Source organism: Schistocerca nitens, chromosome 1 (assembly GCF_023898315.1).
Source record: "Schistocerca nitens isolate TAMUIC-IGC-003100 chromosome 1, iqSchNite1.1, whole genome shotgun sequence".
Classification (NCBI taxonomy): Eukaryota; Metazoa; Arthropoda; class Insecta; order Orthoptera; family Acrididae; genus Schistocerca; species Schistocerca nitens.
The window spans coordinates 322,390,261-322,415,748 of NC_064614.1; the positions used below are offsets into that span (position 1 = coordinate 322,390,261).

General features: G+C 46.3%; 1 protein-coding gene across 1 annotated transcript; it reads left to right on the forward strand.

The window, feature by feature from the left end:
• The first annotated feature begins 4,512 nt into the window (after nt 1–4,512).
• LOC126245214 (translation initiation factor IF-2-like) lies at nt 4,513–24,618 on the forward strand. Its single transcript, XM_049948301.1, has 2 exons — nt 4,513–4,959; nt 24,187–24,618. The coding sequence occupies exons 1-2, from the start codon at nt 4,513–4,515 to the stop codon at nt 24,616–24,618; spliced, it is 879 nt and encodes a 292-aa protein (XP_049804258.1).
• Nucleotides 24,619–25,488: the final 870 nt, after the last annotated feature.

Here is a 25,488-nt window from a genome sequence, read left to right on the forward strand (position 1 = left end):
GGTTTCTTCGCAGCAACCTTCTTTGTACCTATGTTTTCCTTCCCAACTTCTGTGATGGCCCTTTTTAGACATGTCCATTCCTCTTCAACTGTACTGCCTACTGCGCTATTCCTTATTGCTGTATCTATAGCGTTAGAGAACTTCAAACGTATTTCGTCATTCCTTAGTACTACCGTATCCCACTTCTTTGCGTATTGATTCTTCCTGACTAATGTCTTGAACTTCAGCCTACTCTTCGTCACTACTATATTGTGATCTGAGTCTATATCTTCTCCTGGGTACGCCTTACAATCTCCTGTATCTGATTTCGGAATCTCTGTCTGACCATGATGTAATCTAATTGAAATCTTCCCGTATCTCTCGGCCTTTTCTAAGTATACCTCCTCCTCTTGTGATTCTTGAACAGGGTATTCGCTATTACTAACTGAAACTTGTTACAGAACTCAATTAGTCTTTCTCCTCTTTCATTCCTCGTCCCAAGCCCATAGTCTCCTGTAACCTTTTCTTCTACTCCTTCCCCTACCACTGCATTCCAGTCGCCCATGACTAATAGATTTTTGTCCCCCTTTACATACTGCATTACCCTTTCAATATCCTCATACACTTTCTCTATCTGTTCATCTTCAGCTTGCGACGTCGGCATGTATACCTGAACTATCGTTGTCGGTGTTGGTCTGCTGTCGATTCTGATTAGAACAACCCGGTCACTAAACTGTTCACAGTAACACACCCTCTGCCCTGCCTTGCTATTCATAACGAATCCTACACCTGTTATACCATTTTCTGCTGCTGTTGTAATTACCCGATACTCATCTGACCAGAAATCCTTGTCTTCCTTCCACTTCACTTCACTGACCCCTACTATATCAAGATTTAGCCTTTGCATTTCCCTTTTCAGATTTTCTAGTTTCCCTACCACGTTCAAGCTTCTGACATTCCACGCCCCGACTCGTAGAACGTTATCCTTTCGTTGATTTTTCAATCTTTTTCTCATGGTAACATCCCCCTTGGCAGTCCCCTCCTGGAGATCCGAATAGGGGACTATCCCGGAATCTTTTGCCAATGGAGAGATCATCATGATACTTCTTCAATTACAGGCCACATGTCCTGTGGATACACGTTACGTGTCTTTAATGCAGTGGTTTCCATTGCCTTCTGCATCCTCATGTCGTTGATCATTGCTGATTCTTCCGCCTTTAGGGGCAATTTCCCACCCCTAGGACAAGAGAGTGCCATGAACCTCTATCCGCTCCTGCGCCCTCTTTGACAAGTCCGTTGGCAGAATGAGGCTGACTTCTTATGCCGGAAGTCTTCGGCCGCCAAAGCTGATTACTTATCAAAATTTAGGCAGTGGCAGGGATCGAACCTGGGACCGAAGACGTTTTGATTATGAATCAAAGACGCTACCCCTAGACCACGGGTCAATAATCAAGTTAATACTAGTCCACCCACAATTCCTATCATTTCCAACTCAACTGTATTTCCTTCTGATGCAAATAAATTGGCTTGGCTTTCTATATATAGTAGTAAGTGGACTTGTTGAGCACTCTTGGTATTGTATAGTTAATATAATTAATTATATTTATATTGAATTTAATTTATAATTAATTTGTAAAAATGTCGATTGTGCTCAACTTACGCACTTACTACTCCAGGAAACCTCAAATCTCAGAAAGTTCTTCATGAATTGCTTTGAAATTTTAACGCAGCATTGCATTTGAACTCTCAGGTGTTTTTATATACCTCTGATAGAACTCCATCTTCCATCTATATAATACATATATGCAAAAAAAGGAGAAACATCATAAAAAATGAAAATGTTTGTCCATTCAAAAACATGTATTTTCAAAAGTTCTATATGCAACATGCAAAATATGTAACATTTTGAGCTATTTTGCAATGGCATTTCCATGTTAAATTTATATTAGTTTTTGTGTTACATATAATTCAAATTTTGGAAAATAAAAATATTAGTGTCTACTAATGGAACGATCTGATAAGATATTCAAGCAAATGGTAAAAACCTCTCAGAGATTTGCGATTAGCAACATCTATGTTTTCTGTATGAGGACAATCATATAAGTTTGCTTCTTTGAGATCTCAAAGTTCCAAAGGTTCATCATGGATTTCTATGAAATTTCGACAGAATTTTGCATTCGAATTCTCAAGTATTTTTAGATTACTGTGGGATGCCATCTAGTATATGTCTAGTTCATTTGTAATAAAGTGAAATATTATAAAAAGGTGAATCTTGGTTTGTTGAAAATCGTTAACCTTCGAAAGTGCCTGACTAATTGCTTTTATATTTTGACACAATGTTGAATTCTAATGCAGTGCGTTTTCAGGAACCTAATTCTATAATGTATGTATAATTTTAATACAAATAACATATATACATGTATTTATGAAGAAAAATGTTGGTACCAAAAATCTCAAAATTTGCCACTGCAATGTATTTCAGATTTTTACAAGCTGCTTCCATTAGTATGTGGAAACACATGGAATATATACTTTTCAATATATGAGTATATATTATATATATAAGTATACATTCTGTCTCTATACTGTTCATTTTAGGAACACAACCTATGACCAGCTTAGATAGTGACACAAGTGATGACGCTTTCTGCAGGACCTGACCATCATATTGTAGAACAATGCTCAATCATGTACAGTGCAAGCTGTTACTGATTTGTTCGAGTGATGGAGCTGCTAGGTGCTATACCACCTACTGCACTCCAATGACTTAAGCCCTCGTAAGTTCAACCCGATTTCTAAGCTGAAGGAAACACTACACAGCATTCGCCTCTGAACTGCTACAAATTCGTCAGGCAATAGACCATGCCGCTTGAACTGTCAATACACCTGGCACTGCTGAAAGTATCCTACGACTTCCATATCGCTGGCAGTGGGTTATACACATTGCTGGTGACTACTTTGAAGGCCAGTATAAATTTAAAACACTTGTCTGTTTTGTACGAGCCGTAAAAAATAATTACCACTATTAAAGTTACAATCCCCATATATATATATATATATATATATATATATATATATATATATATATATATATATAAAGTCTTAACACACAAACTGAGATAAACTTGAGAAAAAATGAGAGAGCCAGTTCAGAGTACTTACACTAAGGAGTTCGTTTTGCTGAAAGGCGATGCAGAGAATTTAAAAAGGGAAAGTGAACTATATGCATGTAGTGAGAGCAGTATTATCTGTAGTAGAGAACAGTATTCACACGAAAGATCCATGTAGTACTTGTGGAAGTCCACAGTTCAGTGACACAGCATTGTCCATTACAGAGAGGAATAAATATATACATATACTGTATATCGGCAATTTGATGACATCTCGTGGAAATCGGGTTTTCTGCCGGATATGAGCGTCTTCCAAACACGATATTTCGACGTCATTACTTGACGTCTTCATCAGGTGTCCCCTGAGACTGGCTGCTTGCTGGACCGGGTCGCATATTTATGCCTGCCCGGTGCCTGGTGTTCTGTCACGAGTCGCTGAGATGTGCAGCAGCGAGAAGGACGTACCTGCGCTTGCCAGCGACGCGAAGGGTGTGGCAGATCGCCGTCCGGCCGCGCTTGCGCCGTCGGCGGCCCCATCTGGCCCCCCACTTACGACGACCAGTGCTATGGCTATGGATTTGATGGACACAGCTCCGGAAACCTTGAAGACAGCGCTGTCTGCTCCGCTCCCCGATTCTGAAGATGAGAGCTCCACCGTCCCTCAGCCACGCGGACGAAACGGGAAACAGAAGAGGAGGGCAACAGCTGCGACGTCCGCTGTTTGCAGCTCGCCGTTCGAGAAGAGGGCCAAGCAAGATTTCGCCCCTGACGCCGATGGTTTTGTCCGGGCCGGCGAACTGCAAGACGCATGCAGTCTTCGACGACGCTTCCAACTGCCGTTGCCAACTCATTCGACGCACTCGCTGACGCGCCGGACCATCTGCCGCGCGATCCTGCGCCGAAGAAAGACTCCCATCTTCCGCCGATGGTCCTCCAGTTTCGGCCGCCCTATGGGGAACTGCAGAAGTTGTTGCGCAGCTGGACAACGGCCGTGTACACCGTGAAGCCTGCCGGGCGTGACCTCTCCAGGGTCACACTCCGCACTCCTGACGATTATCGCCGGGTCACTCAGGAGGCGTCTGAGCGTGGTATCCCATTCTATACCCACGCTTCCGCACCTGACAAGGTCTTGAAGATTGTAGTCCGCGACCTCCCGTTCAACATGGAAGCCGATCACCTGCATCGTGAACTCACTGACCTGGGCTTCTACATCCGGGCAGTCGTGAAGATGAAGTCGTCTAAATCACGCAATGATATGCCGCTCTTCCTGGTCGTCTGCTCCAACACTGTGGAGAACCGCAAACTCTACCAATTGACGCGGGTCGCCGACGTTCCGGTTCAGACCGAAGATCTTCGCTTCCGGAGAGGCCCTGTGCAGTGATTTGGCTGCCAGGGGATCAATCACGTCGCGCGCCACTGCTCTATGCCGGACAGATGTGTTAAATGCGCCGGCGCCCACGCAGGACGAGCGTGCCCCCGTCCGCCCACCGAGAAGCCGACATGTGCACTCTGTGGCGGTGCTCACGTGGCCAGTTATCGTGGGTGTGAGGTGTGGAAGCGTGCCATCGCTCGCCAACGTGGCCAAACACCAGCGCCACGTCCAAAGAAGCCAGCAACGAGACGGCCCGGCGTCTCTTTCACGGCGACAACGTCAGGGGCGCCCTCCGCCGTCCCGGCTGCGTCGGCTGCTTCTGCTCCTGCCGCATCCGAGGCCGTGCCGACACCTGAGGCTCCTGCGCCTCCACCACAGCTGCTAGTGGCGGACCCGGGTACTGCCTCTCCCGGGACGTCGGCCGGACCGCGCCCCGCCAACCGCCGGCGCGGGGGTCACCGCCCCGTGGGTGACCCTTCGCGTCGCTGGCAAGCGCAGGTACGTCCTTCTCGCGGCTGCACATCTCAGCGACTCGTGACAGAACACCAGGCACCGGGCAGGCATAAATATGCGATCCGGTCCAGCAAGCAGCCAGTCTCAGGGAACACCTGATGAAGACGTCAAGTAATGACGTCGAAATATCGTGTTTGGAAGACGCTGATATCCGGCAGAAAACCCGATTTCCACGAGGTATATATAATAACAATGAAGACTGATAGCGGAAATGCCGGTGGCGTTCCAATGGGTCTGAGCAACTCACAAATGCAATTAAAGGATATACACTCCTGGAAATGGAAAAAAGAACACATTGACACCGGTGTGTCAGACCCACCATACTTGCTCCGGACACTGCGAGAGGGCTGTACAAGCAATGATCACACGCACGGCACAGCGGACACACCAGGAACCGCGGTGTTGGCCGTCGAATGGCGCTAGCTGCGCAGCATTTGTGCACCGCCGCCGTCAGTGTCAGCCAGTTTGCCGTGGCATACGGAGCTCCATCGCAGTCTTTAACACTGGTAGCATGCCGCGACAGTGTGGACGTGAACCGTATGTGCAGTTGACGGACTTTGAGCGAGGGCGTATAGTGGGCATGCGGGAGGCCGGGTGGACGTACCGCCGAATTGCTCAACACGTGGGGCGTGAGGTCTCCACAGTACATCGATGTTGTCGCCAGTGGTCGGCGGAAGGTGCACGTGCCCATCGACCTGGGACCGGACCGCAGCGACGCACGGATGCACGCCAAGACCGTAGGATCCTACGCAGTGCCGTAGGGGACCGCACCGCCACTTCCCAGCAAATTAGGGACACTGTTGCTCCTGGGGTATCGGCGAGGACCATTCGCAACCGTCTCCATGAAGCTGGGCTACGGTCCCGCACACCGTTAGGCCGTCTTCCGCTCACGCCCCAACATCGTGCAGCCCGCCTCCAGTGGTGTCGCGACAGGCGTGAATGGAGGGACGAATGGAGACGTGTCGTCTTCAGCGATGAGAGTCGCTTCTGCCTTGGTGCCAATGATGGTCGTATGCGTGTTTGGCGCCGTGCAGGTGAGCGCCACAATCAGGACTGCATACGACCGAGGCACACAGGGCCAACACCCGGCATCATGGTGTGGGGAGCGATCTCCTACACTGGCCGTACACCACTGGTGATCGTCGAGGGGACACTGAATAGTGCACGGTACATCCAAACCGTCATCGAACCCATCGTTCTACCATTCCTAGACCGGCAAGGGAACTTGCTGTTCCAACAGGACAATGCACGTCCGCATGTATCCCCTGCCACCCAACGTGCTCTAGAAGGTGTAAGTCAACTACCCTGGCCAGCAAGATCTCCGGATCTGTCCCCCATTGAGCATGTTTGGGACTGGATGAAGCGTCGTCTCACGCGGTCTGCACGTCCAGCACGAACGCTGGTCCAACTGAGGCGCCAGGTGGAAATGTCATGGCAAGCCTTTCCACAGGACTACATCCAGCATCTCTACGATCGTCTCCATGGGAGAATAGCAGCCTGCATTGCTGCGAAAGGTGGATATACACTGTACTAGTGCCGACATTGTGCATGCTCTGTTGCCTGTGTCTATGTGCCTGTGGTTCTGTCAGTGTGATCATGTGATGTATCTGACCCCAGGAATGTGTCAATAAAGTTTCCCCTTCCTGGGACAATGAATTCACGGTGTTCTTATTTCAATTTCCAGGAGTGTATATATATCCTCCATTACAGATTCCCTATCGGCCATAACTTCTTGACTGTTGGCTTCGGTCTTCTGTTTTCTGCCTACCTTCCTTTGCTTTCCTTCCCCCTTTCTTCAGCCCTATCTGGCACCATTTTACTCCAAAGTGGAATACCCTCATTGCTCCAAACACTGCACTGCAAGGCGTCACATTTGTTCCGCTTACAGTATTTTGGTTTTCATCACTCTGCTCAGTAACGTGTTGTCTATCGTGGGTCGCAGGCATGGTGCCAGTTGCTACTGCTGCTTTCCCTTCTCGAGGTTCTGCGGCACTCTGTTCCCATTAAGTTGGACATTCATCACAGGTAACTTTTCTGTTCTCTCTAGATCTGACTCTATCTGCCCTATGCGTTGTGTTTCTTTACGCAAAAATAGTTTACAGTGCAGTAAATAATAAACGAAAAAAGTATTACTGATCACAAACGAGAACCCCTAAGGAGATGAAACATTTTTCTAGCAGTAAACTGGTAATTTTCATACACAAAAACATACCCCCAGCATACGTCAATAAAATAAACACACAGAATATTTAACGTTAGTGAAGATGCTACTATTGTACATAAAAAAGTCAAGAAACAAGCTACAAATTAGTTGTGACCGCCACTTAGTCACTGCAACGAAATGCATGTAAATCTGCGCTTCACTTTGCCCGCCTGACTATGCTTCAGACTGTCAAGAAGTAAACAATCCTAGCCCAGGATCAATGTGAAATGTTGGTTTCTCTGTTTGATCTACTCTTTTTATATTGGTTTTATTTTCGAATGAGGCGTTCTGAGGTTCGGTAGTGGTTGCGCTATCTGCCTGCCACTCTGACAAACTGAGCAAAAAATGGAAAACCCTCCCAGCGATTTCACGCTTTCAGAACTATTAATGAGGTCTCTGCCCAGTGAATAATAATTCATACACAATGTAACAGTCAAAGTATTCCATTGAAAAGCCCTCAAATTGACCCCAGTGTGGATACCTGTTTTGCAAGGAGTCACCAGCACAATAAAATTGCATAACAAAATGAACAAACGTGAGTGAACGGAATAGTAATAGAATTTTCAATAATAAAGGCTCATCTGTTGAAAGTAATGAAGTTAAGCGAAATAACTTAAAATGGATGAGTTTTTATCATTCTAGTTTATTTCGTTCGCGTAGAATACACAATACAATATGAGATCAACAACACTCATAAAAAATAGAATTTGTCGTAAGAACGTTATAATAAGAAGAATCTAACTTGAGACTAAAAACTGATGAATCTTAACTATCCACAACATGCTCACAGATTCTCAAACCTGGGTGCGCAATACCATAAAGCCAGTTTTAACAAAGATTCATCACGAAGAAGGTCGGTTTACCAAACGAGACAATTGACTGTGATTATTTGAATAACACACGAATTACCAGGGGCATTAACCCAATTATTTTTGAGCGACTGGAAGTAATAACAAGGAAGACAGTTAGCGGAAATGCCGGTGGTTTTCCAATGGGTCTGAGAAGCTCAGAAATGCAATGAAAGTAAACTGTTGAATACTGCCAGCCACGGTGGCCATACTGTTCTAGGCGCTTCAGTCCGGAACCGCGCGACTGCTACGGTCGCAGGCTGGAATCCTACCTCGGGCATGGATGTGTGTGATGTCCTTAGGTTAGTTAGGTTTAAGTAGTTCTATGTTCTAGGGGACTGATGAGCACAGATGTTAAATCCCATAGTGCTCAGAGCCATTTGAACAAATTTTTGAATACTAAGTCCAACTCTGAACCAAAACAAATGCAACCCGAGTTGCAACTTAAAGGACATGCAAGTTGCAAGTAGCTTAGAGGTAAATAGGCAACACTGCTGCAAAATTGCGACACTAACTCAAACAATAAACCCGTAGAAGGCTGCAGACCAGCGTCTTGGTGATCGACGATCGGACCTCGTTGACCCACTTTGCTCTCGACCCTCTCTGCTATCACACTCCTCGGTTGTAGAACATCACATCCTCGAGGGAAGAGCCTGTGACGATTACCGATCTGACAAACCGGGATATCTTCTTCCAGCACAAATCGCAGAGAAGTAACTGGTGAAGTTCTTGAGTATTGTCCATTGTGTATTCCTTAGATATCTGAAGGTTGCCAAGTCGCTCATTTGGTAGGCAGTTGCTGCAGTTCCCAGAATACGAGAAGTTCTCACGCGGTGAAAGTACAAAATAGCGGTGTCGCATACTTCAGTGCCCCGCAGGGAGAGCAGATGCGCCACACCTGCAAACACTTCCGGGACTAAACGGAACTTCCTCACTTCAGAGGGCACACTCTGTCCTGCCTACAAGCAAGAACGGTCAGGGGCATCCTTTGAGTTCTTAGAAATTTCGCAAACCTTCTGAAACCTAGGGGAGGATCCCTGTTTTCCAAAGCGACCAGCCCAGCCAGGTATCATGTTCACTCCCCTTAGCTGTCTCACACAAGAGAAAATACTGTAACTGGCTCCAACCGTCACTACGTGCGTACGTTCTCTCAGCACAGTTAACAAAATACAACCGTTTGCAGGTGGAATAAAAATTGGATAGCGTCATGTAACAGACCAGTTATGTTACAGTGCTTTTTGTAGATATGACAAAAACATCTGGGAAGATGGCGTTGTTTCTCTCGTTATCTTAAACGGTCTTTGATCAATCAGCTTAGTTGAGGTAGTTCATCATTATTTATCTAACCACTTCGTTTCTCTGGGTAAGTCTTAATTCTGTTATATGCAACTTAGCGTTGGGACTTTCACATTAGCTTCCACAATTTAGAGCAATAGTCGAAGTTCCTTGACACTCCTCATCAACAGGTAGTATTTTATTGTCAAGTGAATTATTGCCACTGCTTCTGAAGCCAGCAAGAAAACGAATATCTCTGTCCGTTCATTCTGCTCGATATCTGCTGGACATTTATTGGAGACCGTTTTCCAGTAGGGGTTGTCATTATAATCATCCTTCATTTATTCTTCTTCGTAGTCCTCACAGTGATTAACTTTCCCACTGTTGTCATCCTTTTCTTATTCTTCTACGTCATAAGCATCTTCCCCATTATAAGCGATAGCTAGATGATCATCACCTTCTTCGTCTCCAGCTTTCATAAATATATTGGATTTAACATCTTCGCTTTCATCTGCCTTCTATCATTCTTTTCTTCTTCATAGTCATTAACTTCTCCATTGTTGTCATGCTCTTCTTATTCTTCTAGACCATAATTATCTTCCTCATTATAAGCTTCAATAAGATAATCATTCTCTACTTCATCCCCTGCTTTCATAAATATGTTAGGTTTAATATCTTCGCCCGATTGCTTTTACAATGGCTCTCCACGTTCTTTGAGAAAAAGGACTAATACCAAAGTAAACACTCACTAAGTACGAGACAGCGTTAATTTGCCTATCATGGTCCGTTTTTTTTTTTTTTTTTTTTTTTTTTGTGATATGTGACAACACAGCATCACCGGTCTATTGCGGTCTAACTGTGTTGGTGAGGCAGTAAATCTCCACAGGGCAGTGACTGTGTCACTGCAATTAACATTGGAGGTGTGGCGGTGGGACTTGTAATCCCGTACCACCCTCTGACGGTGACAGTACTACATGAGTCAGGCAGAAAAATTTAGCCTAACATGGGCAGGTATGATTGGAAAGTATTGGACGTAGAATGGGGACTATTCCCGCCAAAGGATCCGTCCGTGTTGGGCGTGCCAGACCTATCGTTAGCCATGGTCGGAATCTGATTCCTCTAGGATGGTTAGGGGAACCGGATGTCGATGCCAGCGGCTTTGAAGTGTGGTCCCAACGTGGCGTAACCCATGGACAGTGCCCCGCAAGGCATCCACTTTCTCATAGAGCCGCCGCGCGTTGTTGCGTATGGTCGTCTTTAGGGGGACGAAATCCGCTTCCTCGTGGAGAGTGACAATTATCGTGAGTGGCGGGGCGTGCAGGCTCCACCTGAGCATCTTGTTCTGCAGGCGCTGCAATGTCCGCATCCTGGTGACACTAATCGTGGCCCATGCTGCAGATCCATACGTGAGGGCAGGCAGGATAACTGTTCGGTAAATGCGGAGCTTGGTATGCAGGTTAAGTTCCCTACTGCGAAAGAGCGGGTTCAAAGCCCTGGGTAGCTTTTGCCCCTTGTTGGTGTCATACTCCGCATGACAGTGGAAGATCAACTTGTAGTCCATCTGGACCCCGAGATAGGTGGTTGTCAGGGACCAGGGCACCTGCACACCTGCAATTGAGATATTGCGGCGGAGGACTGGGCGCCGTTTCGTGAAGTAAACTGCCGTAGTTTTGGCGGCATTGAGAGCTATTTTGTTTGTCCGGCACCAGGTGATGGTGGCGTCCACCTGTCGCTGGAGGCGGGCGACGACGGCGTCAGTAATGCGGCCAGTGGTCTATAGTGCTGTGTCGTCAGCTTATTGTGCAAGGTGGCACTCGGGGATGACCGGCATATCATTGACATAGATATTAAAAAGGATGGGAGATAGCACCGATCCTTGCGGAGTGCCTGCCGACATTTGGCGTATGCCAGAACGCATTCCCCATTGAGCCACTAGGAAAGCCCTACCACGGAGGAAGTCATCCACGATCTTGACATAAATATCCAGTATAGGGGTCTGTGTCAGCATCTTGTGTACGAGGTTGTCTTGCCAGATCTTGTCGTAGGCGTTTTGCATGTCCAGAAAAACGGCAGCTGTCGACTTGGCAGTGTTGAAGCCTTTGCTGATGTGTTCAGTGATCCGTAGGACCTGAAGTTCAGCAGAGAGGTGCGAAGTGAATCCAAACTGTTCAGGACGGATCGTCCCAGCTGCCGCAAGAGGGTGGGAAAGTTGGTGAAGGATCACAGATTCAAGGACCTTCGCCATAGTATTTTGGAGGCTGATGGGCCTGTTGTTGGTGGGGACTGTAGGGTCCTTGAACCTCTTGGGGATCGGAATCAGCTTGGCTTGTTTCCACTGGGGGGGGGGGGGGGAAAGGCCAGATGTGAGACAACAGTTTAAAATCTTGGTGAACAAGATGAGTGGTGTGCGGGGAAGGTGGCAAAGATGTTCATTTAAAATTCCGTCCAATCCAGGGGCCGACCGGCCACGTTTCCGTCGAAGGATGCGCTGAACTGCTGCCATGGACGTAAGAAGGGGAGCAGACTGGGGTGGGCGGTTGCGGAAAGCAGCAACAGCTGTCAGGACCTCATGTTCTTCCTGTGGTTCGTTCGGAGAAAGGTCCTGGACCAGAGGGCGGTTTTGGGCCTAAAACGCATCTGCCAGCGTTTCCACAATTTGCATGGTATCATATGACAAGCCTGATGCTGTGCGAATAGGATGGGCAGTCGCTGGCTTAGAACGACACAGGGTGCGAATGACAGCCCAGTCAGATTTTGTCCTCCCACTGTTCAGACCTCCATTCGGCGAGCCGGTGGCTGAATTCGCGTTGGAGGCGTCTCATTTGGCGTTTGTCCTGAGGGTCACGAAACTGCTTCCACCTCCGGCGGTAGCGGTTCTTTTGCACCTTCAGCTCTCGTAACAGAGGGGGCAAGTCGTCCAGGGGTGTTAAATTTCGAGGTGCAGTGGAGATGGAGAGTTTCACTGCTTTCTGTATTTTGGCGGTAAGGTAATCCACAGCACGGACTAGATTGGCCGGTGTTGTCAAATCGAGGTCGTGTCGAGTGGTGTTATTAAGTACCCTGGCAAACTTGTCCCAATTGGTGAGGGTCGCAGTGGAACGAGCATCAAATGAAAGGGCAGCATTGGTGAGGTGCAAGAGTACTGGCTCATGGTCAGAGGCCAGTTCGTGGATAACTTCCAGTGAAAACTGAGTGGTGATGTTTTTGAAGATGGCCACATCCAGAACGTCTGGCTGGCAGTTAGTTCGGACTGGGATATGGGTACCTTTGTGGGGGCCATAGACTGATAGTGCTAAAGTATCCTCCAGGTCAAGGAGGAGCCGGCCTTTGGGGTTAGACACGCGAGAATGCCAAGCTGGGTGCTTGGAATTGAGATCTGCCCCAATGATGAGCCTGTCGAAGGATGACAATGTGCGGAGGTCTGCTTCCAGCAGTGGCTTGTTTAGGCTCAAATACGCTGCTGCAAAGGTAATGGCACCAAGGCGTGTGGAGATGGTAGCCGCTGTGGCCTCTGTGTGTTCCATTGGCTGGAGAGTCTCTTGGGTATGGACAAGAGCTTTGTTGAGGAATACAGCTGTGCATCCACCACGGTGGTCGGGGCGGTCAGAGCGGTGACACACCATGTTGCGAAGGCAGAAATCGTCTGCCGGTTTGAGGTGTGTTTCTGTGACCAATAAAATATCCACATGATAGTCATAGAGAAAGGTGTTCAATCCCGTCTTCATAAGTTTTATGCCATTGGCATTAAAAATGCAAGTGACGAGATCCTGAGGGGGCTGGTGGTGGTGTGGAGGTCCATTCGCAATTAGAACAATATTTGACTAAGCCCTTCCACTAGGGCGTTGACCTTGGAGAGCCCGTCCTCCGACTGACGGATTTTTTGTGCAGTGTCACGAATAACAGCCCGGATGTGGGGTTTCGTGAAAAAGCAGATGACCTGGAAGATTTCGCGCATGTCCGCCCGAAAGGACGCATCAGTCTCCACCACTGGGGGAGGGTCCCGGGTGGTCTGCTTGCCCCTACGGCGCGCAGGTGCAGGTGTATAGTAGGCAGATTGGGGGTAGGGGAAGAGGGCTGAGATAGAGCCACAGATGGACTGGAGGGAGCTGCAGCTGGCTCCTGTAGTTGGTGAGCAGTGGGAGCCGTCACGGAAGACAGACAATGAGGAGGGGACCGGGCTGCAGCAGCAAAGGATGTCGTGGGAGTCTGGGCAGGAAGGGGCACAGGAGCCGCCGAACCATCTGGTGCCTGAGTGGCTGGTACCAGAGTGGCTGCTGAGGACAGTGCACCAGGATGATCCCGCAAAACAGGATAGTTGGTCATGTCCCGTAGCGGTGGGGGAGGTCGATTTGTTCTTGGTTTCTTTTTGGGCGGACGAGAAGTGCCTTCTGGTAAACAGGGCACCACCTCCAGGATGCCATGTGGTGTGGATCGTGCGTCGTTCCCAAACATCTGGTACAGGTAGGTTTCTCCAAAGCAGGGAGTGTGCAGTTCTCCACTAAATGTGGGCCAGCACACTTAACACACCGCAACGGCAGGGAGCAGTAACTCCCAGTATGTCGTAAACGTTGGCATTTGCGGCAGGTGGCTGGCCCGTTGCGGCCCTCGTACGATTCAATCCGGACTTTCGTGTACAGAAGATACCGCATTTGGTAAATCCGCTCTATGGCCTCCCTCCGGGAAAGGGAAGTGACGTGGGTAGGGCAGGGGATCAATGCCCTGGCCTCAGGATTCCTCTTGCTATATTGGTGGACCAAAGGCTCCTCGAAATCGAGTCGAAGCAGTTCCTCCTTGACCTCCTCTGCCGTAACCTCTGGTGGCAAGTCCTTGATGACGATTTTGGTGCGGCGATTACCCGACGTCTGGTGGGTAAAGTAAGGCATCGCCTTTGATTTTACGAAATCGAGAATGGTGAGATAGTCGTCCCTACTGTCAAGCAGGTATTTCACATGATCTTTTTGGTAAACAGCTCTCAATTGGCCGACAATGAGCCGCTGGAGCTCAGTGTTCAGTTTCGTATAATTAGTGACATTATATACCACAATGGTGGGCATCTTCTCTTTCTTCAGAGGGCTTGATGGGATCTCTTGAGAAGGAGGGTCGGGAGCATGAGCCATTTCCTCATCCGCAGGACCATCCGGTGCGGCGTCCCCCGGCAGGGGGTTATAGGAACACGATCCGCTGCCACCACAGCCCGCGTGGGCGGAGGGGCGTCTGGAGCGACGGCCCGAGGACTTTCCGACTGGGTCAGGGTGTCCAGAAGACTCGCCACGGTGGCGGCACGGCGTAGGAAGAGGTGCAGGTACAGCCGGGTGGTGGTCAGACAGAGCCGATGTGTTCGTCGCCTCACTACGAGAAAGATCAATTACTAGGTGGTCAGGTGAATCGTCGGACGACGATGACGACGCGGATGAGCGGACCCTGACACGCGACGGTGGACAGTCTTCATGATGATCGGTTTCAGTGCCGGTGGTGTCCACCGGCGATTTGTGGCGGTTGGCTCGCCCGTTGCGGGGTGGGCGGAGCATTGTGCGCGACGGGAGGCCGGGACGAGCGGCGTCCGGTTTCAGTGCCGGTGTTGTCCACCGGCGATTTGTGGCGGTTGGCTCGCCCGTTGCGGGGTGGGCGGAGCATTGTGCGCGACGGGAGGCCGGGACGAGCGGCGTTTCCGACGCGGTTCTCCCCGAAGGGCAGAGGTACAAGAGTCGGAGGGTCGCGAAGGCTGCTCGAATAGCAGATAGGCGCAAAACTATAACAATACGACACGATAACGCACTCGTATTAGGTAACTCTCACAAGGATTGGACCTGAAACACGGATGGTTTATAATATTTGGGCCAAAATTCCTATATAATGGACAACTTCGCATTTCCGGCTGCGAGAGAAAAGCTGTCGCGCTCAGTGACGTGCTATTGCTCTAATGAGCGATTAAGCAATCGATAGTTTATATCTTCAGTAGATGTGTAGTAATTTCTTGTCTGAAGTTACTTGGGTGCAGCCATCTTGTTAAATTTGGAACTGAAGAAGTTTAATGATTTGCTAATGTCATAAAAAGATAGACAGAAACTAGATTTGTCGTTGTATAACAAGAAATTAGGAAAATACGCCATTTCTGAATGTGAAAAGGTAACTACGAATTTTATTTCAAGTGATACAACATATACGAATCCCGAAATGTTTCTCATCGGAACAGCCTTTCTGACGGATGGATAGTAAACGAGAGCCTGCGCACTGTCAGAACTTATCTGGGAGAATTGTATTCACCGCAAAATTGTTTTCTTCCTAGTTTACGGTTCCCATAGGATGGATAATGTTTAGTACAGCCCAATCTAGAATTTTGAAATTTCATGGATAATATCCGAACTGTCTACGAGCAGTCCAATCTGTTCCTGGGTTGTAGCCTACGATGAATTTAGCAGCGAAATGTCGGATTCATTTCAGTAACCTGCAGATGGTTCAAATGGCTCTGAGCACTATGGGACTTAACATCTGCGGTCATCAGTCCCCTAGAACTTAGAACTACTTAAACCTAGCTAACCTAAGGACATCACACACATCCATGCCCGAGGCAGGATTCGAGCCTTCGACCGTAGCGGTCTCGCGGTTCCAGACTGAAGCGCCTAGAACCGCTCGGCCACTTCGGCCGGCTCACCAACCTGCAGAAATCTTCAAGGTAACTTCCAATACCAGAAAAGAGTGCACTCCTTAATATGACACACATTTAATAATGTAGTTTTGAAATCTCTGTGTATAGTCTGAACGTTACCTTCGACATTGCAAGATTACCTGAATTCAATTAAATTCACTTCATTCAATTTTTTAATATTTTGTACTTTTTTAAATGTCGACCTGTCTAGACTACAGAGGCCATAGGGAAAACCTAGACAGTAAATGTAGAGTTTCATTTGTTGCCTATGAATCGTATTATTATATAAGTTGCATGTTAGTACATGTGCTGCATTTTGTCACATGTACTTCTGGTTGCAGTCGTGGAGCAGTAATTGCAGTGCAGCCAAAGATTCTTCGCAGAGATCATTACATCAGTGAACACTTCGAACAGGCAAGCGCCTACACTATTGTACCAATTCTGTCAAGTAGACTTCTAACTGTAGATAGTTTACGACTTTCCGACAGTATTTAGTGTACTGGTAGTAGGAACTTTTTATATATGTCAAGTATTAGATTAAGAGAGAAATCTTACTCGAGCGATGTTACTAGGCTGGAGTAAATATTTTTAACTCGATTTTCTGTTTGTTATGGTTAGAACTGGAGCAGTGATTAACATGCGACTTAAAAAACAGTCTAACGTTCAAACCATAACTGAGCATTGAGAAGTAGAAGAGACCGCAGCATCGACACAAGTAGTCATGGATCTGCATGTGGAAATTTTAAATCAGTTAAGACTTTTATCGGCTGAACAGAAAAAAAAATCTACAAAAGTAGCGACTTTATCTGCAACTGTAGCAAACGTTTTCGCTTAACAAACCGGAATGTCTGCAAGAATAGCCAGTATCGAAGCCAAACAAAATGAATTATCAACCACACAAGGCTTCGAATTAGTACTTTCGCAGGTCTCTGCAACTGCAACTAAGCAATCCTAGATCTCTAATGAGATACATCAGTCACCACAGACTCAAGAAAAATTTCCTGATGAGTGATAAACTAAATTAAGGGGTCTTGACAGGAAGATGTTGAGGCCAACGTTTGTCGCCTGTCCGAGACAATTAACAACATATTCTCTGGCTATGAAGAATTAATCGTAAATGCGTTTGATGAACATTAAACGCATTTCAACAGTAAATTAAAAGTTGGGCTAAGGTCAAGGAGAAGAAAAACCTTAATGCGTTAATAAAGGGGGTAAAGGAAGTAGGAGGTAACTTATCACGTGAAGGCTCACCTTCAAATAGCCATTGCTAGAGAGATTGGTTCAAATGGCTCTGAGCACTATGGGACTCAACATCTTAGGTCATAAGTCCCCTAGAACTTAGAACTACTTAAACCTAACTAACCTAAGGACATCACACACACCCATGCCCGAGGCAGGATTCGAACCTGCGACCGCAGCAGTCCCGCGGTTCCTGACTCCAGCGCCAGAACCGCACGGCCACCGCGGCCGGCGCTAGAGAGGATTATGAGGTACAATACCAGCTAGGTTCTCACTATATTCACTGGAATAACAAGATAGCAAAATCTGTACAGAATTTTTCTAAGGGAATAGTGGAAATCCGAGGGGCCATCTAAGGTACTAGAACAGAGTTGCATGACGAGGGACGACAACAACAGACCGCGGGTCCTACATGAGACTCTGACAATGCACAAATATATCATTCGCGCTGTGCATAAAATCAGCAAATAGCTCACTCTATTTTGTCATTGACGAATTTGTATTCCAAGATGCTGGCAGAGGAGAAGCTCCTTAAGCACTGTCAGTTCCAACTATTTTCGGCAGACTAGAAAACAATAAATCCCGTTGTCTTTATAAGAGCATTTCGCGGTGCGACCACGTTCAAGGAGCGAAAATCTAAAGATAAGTTACGTGGGAGGTTACATTAATGGGGACGCAAACCTTTGGGCTACTGACATGCTGGACATTTGTCAGACTTACGAAGAGTTGGAGAGAGGGGTTTTGTCAAAATACTGTCTCTAGGGATGCAAGAGTGCTTAAAATGGAAAGTCTTTAACCTGGACACTTTCTCTTCCAAGAATGGTAGTCTCTGGCGCTACGTTGAGAAGTATTTAAACAAATCTCGGTAGCGGAACGAACCTATTATTCATAATGATGTTCTGCATATCTTGAAGGGCGAAATTACTGGCCAAGATATGAGAGAAAATCATTCATGCGAAAGATGAAAACTGGATTAATTTATGTCCGTGCTGGATTCAGTCTATTTAATCCAGGAGGATTTAGAACCACGCGAAGGCCAAGGAAATTGTAAAATGTTGGAGCCAAGAACACACAATAGCCGTGCTAATAACATCAAGCATAAGCGTGAAGATAATGGTAACTGCCAACTTCAGAATAACTTTTATAACAACTGTAATGCACAAAATAACAGAAATAACCGATCATTTGGAAACTAGCTCGAGTATAAGCCAAATCGTGGTGCACAGAAAAGACACGATCACAGATCTAACGCTGCTAATAACTGCATACAAAACCACAACCCACGTAATCAGCAGTAGACTAATAATCCCAATCACTACAATGCACAAAGCACGACAATGGAGTAGACTAAATAACCGGGGACAGCAACCCTCGCAGATGAGTCGGAGCTCGAGGGACAGCGCACCGATAGCAACAGATGTTTCAGACGAGCAGAGACCGTTAAACTAAGACCGATCGAATCATCCCCCAGAGGAGCGGCCACGACTGTGCGTAGGGGCTATGAACAGAGAGTACGATTTTTCCGATATATAATGACGGAATAATTATCACTGAAGAACTCTGTGCTGGTATCAACAAATGTGGAAGAGAGTATCCATCAGTGCCTATCTCAGCGATAAAGGCTATGGTTGAAGGCATTCCAGTTACTTAATTCTCGATACCGGAGCATCAGTCAACGTGATATCCACCAGTTTTTTTCCGGTGAGTATCTTAACGACAGAATTATCAACCTTTCCCGTACATAGCTGCAAGATCATTCGAGTAGTAGGTAGTCTACATAAAACATAAAGATGCAAAGATAGTTACAACTGATACTAGGAAACGCGGTGATACGATGTGCGTTCTTAGTCATTAATAAATTGGTTGTCTGTATGTTGGGATTAGAAAACACACGAGAGAAGGATGGAAGCCTCGACTTGTCTTCGGGAAAAGTAATTTTCGACATCGATGGAGCCACAGCCTAGATAGACTTGCTAAGGAAGAAAGAATCATATAGGAGACACTGCCATGGTGCTGGTATTCCTTTCATAGTGAAGGAACTACGGTGATTCCAGAAGTGTCAGAAGCAAGAAGAAAGAGTACTAAGATTATATGGTACGGTGCGAAGCAAACTAAGTGAGCGTGAGCATTTGACAGAGAAGCAAAAGAAGCCACTGCCATGTCGTCTTACTGATTATTTCGAAGTTTCTAAGGAGAAAACAGGTGACATCCAAAGTTGTACTTGTTATCTTAATGCTGTTCTCCATCGAGCCTTTTGCCATAGTCTTTGCCCTATTCCCTGGAAACAAAAGAAGGCTATAGAGGCAGAAAGCAATAGTATGGTTTAATGGAATATCCAGAAACCGCTAATGTAAAGAAGCTTTATCCTCAATAGGATGTCAAAAGGTATAATGAATAGGAAATGATGAAACCTCACGTGAGTGAGTGAATATGTCGAGGTTTATAATAATGTTTATGTCATTTTGTAATTGTAAATAGTTAAGTCTAATCACTAATAATATCTTTTCATATGGAATACTATGTATGGTATTTGAGTCTTTCCTAAAGATTATCAGGCGCATTGTCTCTGGTGTTTCAACAGATATTTGCAACTTTGCTTTTGCAGCGAGTAGCTGGAGTCAGTCCAAACAAATGCTGCTAATCAAGTTTTTAATGCGACGCCCAGTGTCGTTGGAAACCGTCGGTTTTTTCCGGTTGCAAACAAGATTTGTTTTACTATTCCTGTTAATACATATTGGTAAAATGAGCATCACACTAGACTAATCTGGCAGTGCTCTATCGAAGCAGGATTTAAAATTCCAATTCAAAAATAATTTAGTTTGAAGCGGGAAACAACGTATCTACACTGGGCGTCATATCAAGCAGACGATGAACAGAATTCGTTTTGTCTGACAACAGCTACACCTTGCAAAAATGAAACTGCTGATATCTTCCTCAGCACCAGAGAAAATTCGCCTGACGACCCATATGAGTGTGTGTGTGTCTGTGTCTAATCTTATCAAGTTTCTCTCTAGCGTTTTGTGATGTATTAATTGTGTTCTGCGTAAATGTGGTACGTGTACAAAATGAATTTTTGAAGTTTTCACATAGGCTAAATTAGCTGATAATGATTTAGCACCATTTAGTTTTCAGCCTTCCTCAAAATGAGCTTTCAGTGCTCAGACATGCTCTACTGGAAAAGGATTCTAGATAATTTATTAACATTATTATCACTAGAGATTTTAAAAGACGATGAACTTCATTCCATATGATTCGTACCACCGCAGCATCAAAAGCAGGTTAAGTCCCCTCAGAAGACAAAGTGATGTTGCTTGCCACTTACCAGTAAAGTTACTTTATCGAATGGTACAGCTGTTTGTAGATGGGGATACTTGTGTGTTGCGAAGTTAATATGCATCCGTTTATGACATCTATGTTAGAATTTTTGAATTAAGAAATGGGTGCGAGAAGTTTAAAGTGAAACCCTGAACTGTGCTCTATCCGATTAAGAGGAGTAACTCGAGATAATGTGATGTGATCTGTGATTCAAATTGAATGAATTTAAGCTTTGCAAGTTTAGTAAGTAAACTAAGCGGGCATAAACAAACAACAACAAACAATTGCGATCAAATGCATTTAATGTCACATGATAATAACTATGGAATCGACGTAGGGACTCTCAGTAATTTTCGACGTTTTCGAAAATCTTCGGCTAGTAAAATAAAAGTGGCGGTACCATGAACAACAATGAAAGGTGCCAAGGTTGTCAGCAGCTAGCTACGAGAGAAGTCAAGGTCAAACACATATAACGATAAAAAGGATTTTTTAATTTAAAAGTCATTGTAAATTCAATTTACTGCTTCTCCGAATCTGTTGGGTCAGGACAGAAATCAAGCGAATAATACCCATGAATGTATTACGATCTTTTCCAGGAGCCAAATTCTCAGCAAATATTTGTGTAAGTCCCGACGTTTTTTAGATTTTCGCACGCCGTCGCAATGAACGTGGCCTCATAATAGTCTGTTCCTTGCTGTTTCCCGATAATCAACCCGTTCCTGAGTCAACCATCCCGTTTCAGTTCTGAGAAGGGCTTCCCCTCCCTTTCCACACCTAGTTCTTCAGCTTCCCCACAACCAACTCCTGACGTCGTCCTCAGTACATCATAACCAGTCATCCAGTGACGAATGCTGCTACAGAAGCTGTCATATATTTACGACTGAATGACTTGTACGATGTTACGCTTAAAGCTATTTGGAGCCAGCAAGCACCCTCCAAGACAGGAAATCAGAGACACAATGCAGACAGCTGACAGAAGTGGTAGCGTTTAGGTTACCGGTGATAAATAGTAACTATAAAGCCGTGAATATTGTAGACGCTCTGGACAGCTGCCGAGTTGAAAAGTTTCACTTCAGAGAATTAACTTGTAACTTCATCCACCGCCGAGACGCTGTCGTGAGGCATCACTGTAGAAGACTGCCACGAAAAGGCACGTCTTAGCAGAGGCAGAAAGCTTGATACTTACTCTTGAGAACTGCTACCGCAATGGGTTTACACAGGTCAAACAACCCACGTTTTTCTACTCAGAGTTCTCAGTCAGATCGCTGGGTCGCCGACTCCGTGTGGCTCATGGCCAGCCTCGGTAAGCTCTGAAATGTCTGTTTTCCTTACATTTCTACATCTACATGTACACCCATACCCGGCAAGCCACCAGATGGTGTGTGGCGGAGGGTACTTTGAGTACCTCTATCGGTTCTCCCTTCTATTGCAGTCTCGTACTGTTCGTGGAAAGATAGATTGTCGGTATGCCTCTGTATGGGCTCTAATCTCTGATTTTATCCTCATGGTCTCTTCGCAAGATATACGTAGGAGGGAGCAATATACTGATTGACTCCTCGGTGAAGGTATGTTCTCGAAACTTCAACAAAAGCCCGTACCGAACTACTGAGCGTCTCTCTTACAGAGTCTTCCACTGGAGTTTATCTATCATCTCCGTAACGCTTTCGCGATTACTAAATGATCCTATAACGAAGCGCGCTGTCTCTATTGGATCTTCTCTATCTCTTCTATCAACCCTATGTGGTACGGATCCCACACCGGTGAGCAGTATTCAAGCAGTGGGCAAACGAGTGTACTGTAACCTACTTCCTTTGTTTTCGGATTGCATTTCCTTAGGATTCTTCCAATGAATCTCAGTCTGGCATCTGCTTTATCGACGTTTAATTTTATGTGGTCAATCCATTTTTAAATCACTCCTAATGCCTACTCCAAGATAAACTATGGAATTAAGAGCTTCCAGGTGCTGACCTGCTACATTGTAGCTAAATGACAAAGGATCTTTATTTCTATGTATTCGCAGCATATTACGCTTGTCTACATTGAGATTCAGTTGCCATTCTCTGTACCCTGCGTCAATTTGTTGCAGATCCTCCTACATTTCAGTACAATTTTCCATTGTTACAACCTCTCGATATACTACAGCATCATCTGCAAAAAGCCTCATTGAGCTTCCGATGTTATCCACAAGGTCATTTATGTATATTGTGAATAGCAACGGTCCTACGGCACTACCCTGCGGCACACTTGAAATCACTCTTACTTCGGAAGACTTCTCTCCATTGAGAATGGCATGCTGCCTTCTGTTATCTAGGAACTCTTCAATCCAACCACACAATTGGTCTGATAGTCCATATGCTCTTACTTTGTTCATTGAACGACTGTGGGGAACTGTGTCAAACGCCTTGCGGAAGTCAAGAAACACGGCATCTACCTGGGAACCCGTGTCTATGGCCCTCTGAGTCTCGTGGACGAAAAGCGCGAACTGGGTTTCACACGATCGTCTTTTTCGAAATCCATGCTGATTCCTACGGAGTAGATTTCTAGTCTTCATAAAAGTCATTATACTCGAACATAATACGTGTTCCAAAATTCTACAAATGACCCACGCTACAGATATAGGTCTATAGTTCTGCACATCTGTTCGACGTCCCTTCTTGAAAACGGTGATGACCTGTGCCCTTTTCCAATCCTTTGGAACGCTACGCTCTTCTACAGACCTACGGTACACCGCTGCAAGAAGGGGGGCAAGTTCCTTCGCGTACTCTGTGTAAAATAGAACTGGTATCCCATCAGGTCCAGCAGCGTTTCCTCTTTTGAGCGATTTTAATTGTTTTTCTATCCGTCTGTCATCTATTTAGATATCTACCAGTTTGTCATCTGTGCGACAATCTAGAGAAGGAACTACAGTGCAGTCTACCTCTATGAAACAGCTTTGGAAAAAGACATTTAGTATTTCGGCCTTTAGTCTGTCATCCTTTCTTTCATTACCATTTTGGTCACAGAGTGTTTGGACATTTTGTTTTGATCGACCTACCGCTTTGACATAAGACCAAAATTTCTTTGGATTTTCTGCCAAGTCAGTACATACAACTTTACTTTCGAATTCATTGAACACCTCTCGCATAGCCCTCCTCACACTACATTTCGCTTCGTGTAATTTTTGTTTGTCTGCAAGGCTTTGGCTATGTTTTAGTGCTGCTCTCAAGTTTGTACTTAACGCGCTGCTAGTGTTCGCTACTTCTGTTAACTTCCACCCTCGTGGCTTCAGACACTAAATTCCTTAGTGCAACCATTTGCCTCCTCTGCTTTTTCTAATGTTTATAATTATCCTTCAGTGTAGTAGTTAGTCTGATCGCATATCAGTAGTGCCAATCAGATCCCTGAGTCCAAAAATGCCCTGTGACAGTGTTTCGCACTGATTCAAGTCAACAGCCTGCTTTCACTGGGCATTTGCCTTTCTGTATTTGCTCCTCACGCTTGGAAATTGGAGACTGACCTTAAACCCCTCCATCTCGCCTGTATTCTGTGTTAGGACACGTCATCGGTAAATACGGGGGTGTGGGACGATTTCCTTAGCGATTTTTGAGGTAGACGGGAGCTTCGCACATACTCAGCCCGAAGTCCAGACTGGACTGACGGCTTTGAGATTCATATGAGAAACAGCACTTGCTCTCCTGTGAGAACAGACGGAGTGCGAAGAGCAGAAGAAATACGCTGAGGTTCAGAGATCGACGCTTGACGAGGGAAGACGCTGCCAGGGTAGTCTTGCCCACAAAACTTCACGACATCACTGGGGTCGCGGTGACGGCCAGCTCCGACGAGACGGAGATGCGGATGCGGACCAGGGAGGACCGCCAGGACAACGACACGCGGCGGCAGCGCCACCCGGCAGTGGAGGACGCCACACGGCCCCGTCACGTGCTTCAGCGGCAGCGGCGGCCAGCGAGCTGACGAAGGCGGCAGCCGGCAACGGCGCTGAGCAGCACAGCTCAGGGCAACGAGACATCGTGGGCGTCGTGCGGTCACGTCCTGCTCGGCTCAGCTCAGCTCACCTCACCTCACCTCAGCACAGTGCTCCGCTTTCAGCAAAGATGCTGTCTTCTGAGACGCTAACGTAACAGAACTTGAAGCTGCAGATGGATAAATGTGAATTTTTAAGGAAGGAGGCCGCATATCTGAGACATGTCTTAACCGAAGGTGGCTTAAAACCAGACCCAAACAAACTGAAAGCAGTGACGGAATACCTCCCACCCAGCACAATCAGGTCCTTAAAAACTTTCCAAGGCTTAGTTGGGTACCATAGACGCTTCCTAAGCGACTTCAGTAAAATAGCAAAAAATGATGTTAAGTATGAATGGGGCGCCAAGCAAGAAGAGGAGTTCCAAGAGCTAAAACAGAAACTACTCAATCCCCCTATATTACAATACCCAGATTTTTCAAAAAAGTTTATAATCACCACAGGCGAGAGCGAAGACGCTATTGGCTGAGTTCTTAGCCAAGGGGAGATAGGTAAAGGTCTTCCAGTAGCATATGCGTCCAGAACTTTGAACAAAGTAGAGCGAAATTATAGCACAATTGAGAGAGAGTTACTGGCCGTGGTTTGAACTGTGGAGCGTGCTCGCATAGCCTAATACACTGTGATCAAAAGTATCCGGACACCTGGCTGAAAATGACTTGCAATTTCCTAGCAACCTCCATCGGTAATGCTGGAATTCAATATGGTGTTGGCCCACTCTTAGCCTTGATGACGGCTTCAACTCTCACAGGCATACGCTCAATCAGGTGCTGCAAGGTTTCTTGGGGAATGGCAGCCCGTTCTTCACTGAGTGCTGCACTGAGGAGAGGTATCGATGTTGGTCGGCGAGGCCTGGCGCAAAGTCGGCGTTCCAAAACATCCCAAAGGTGTTCTATAGGATTCAATTCAGGTCTCTGTGCAGGGAGTCCATTACAGGGATGTTACTGTAGTGTAAGCATTCCGCCACAGGCCG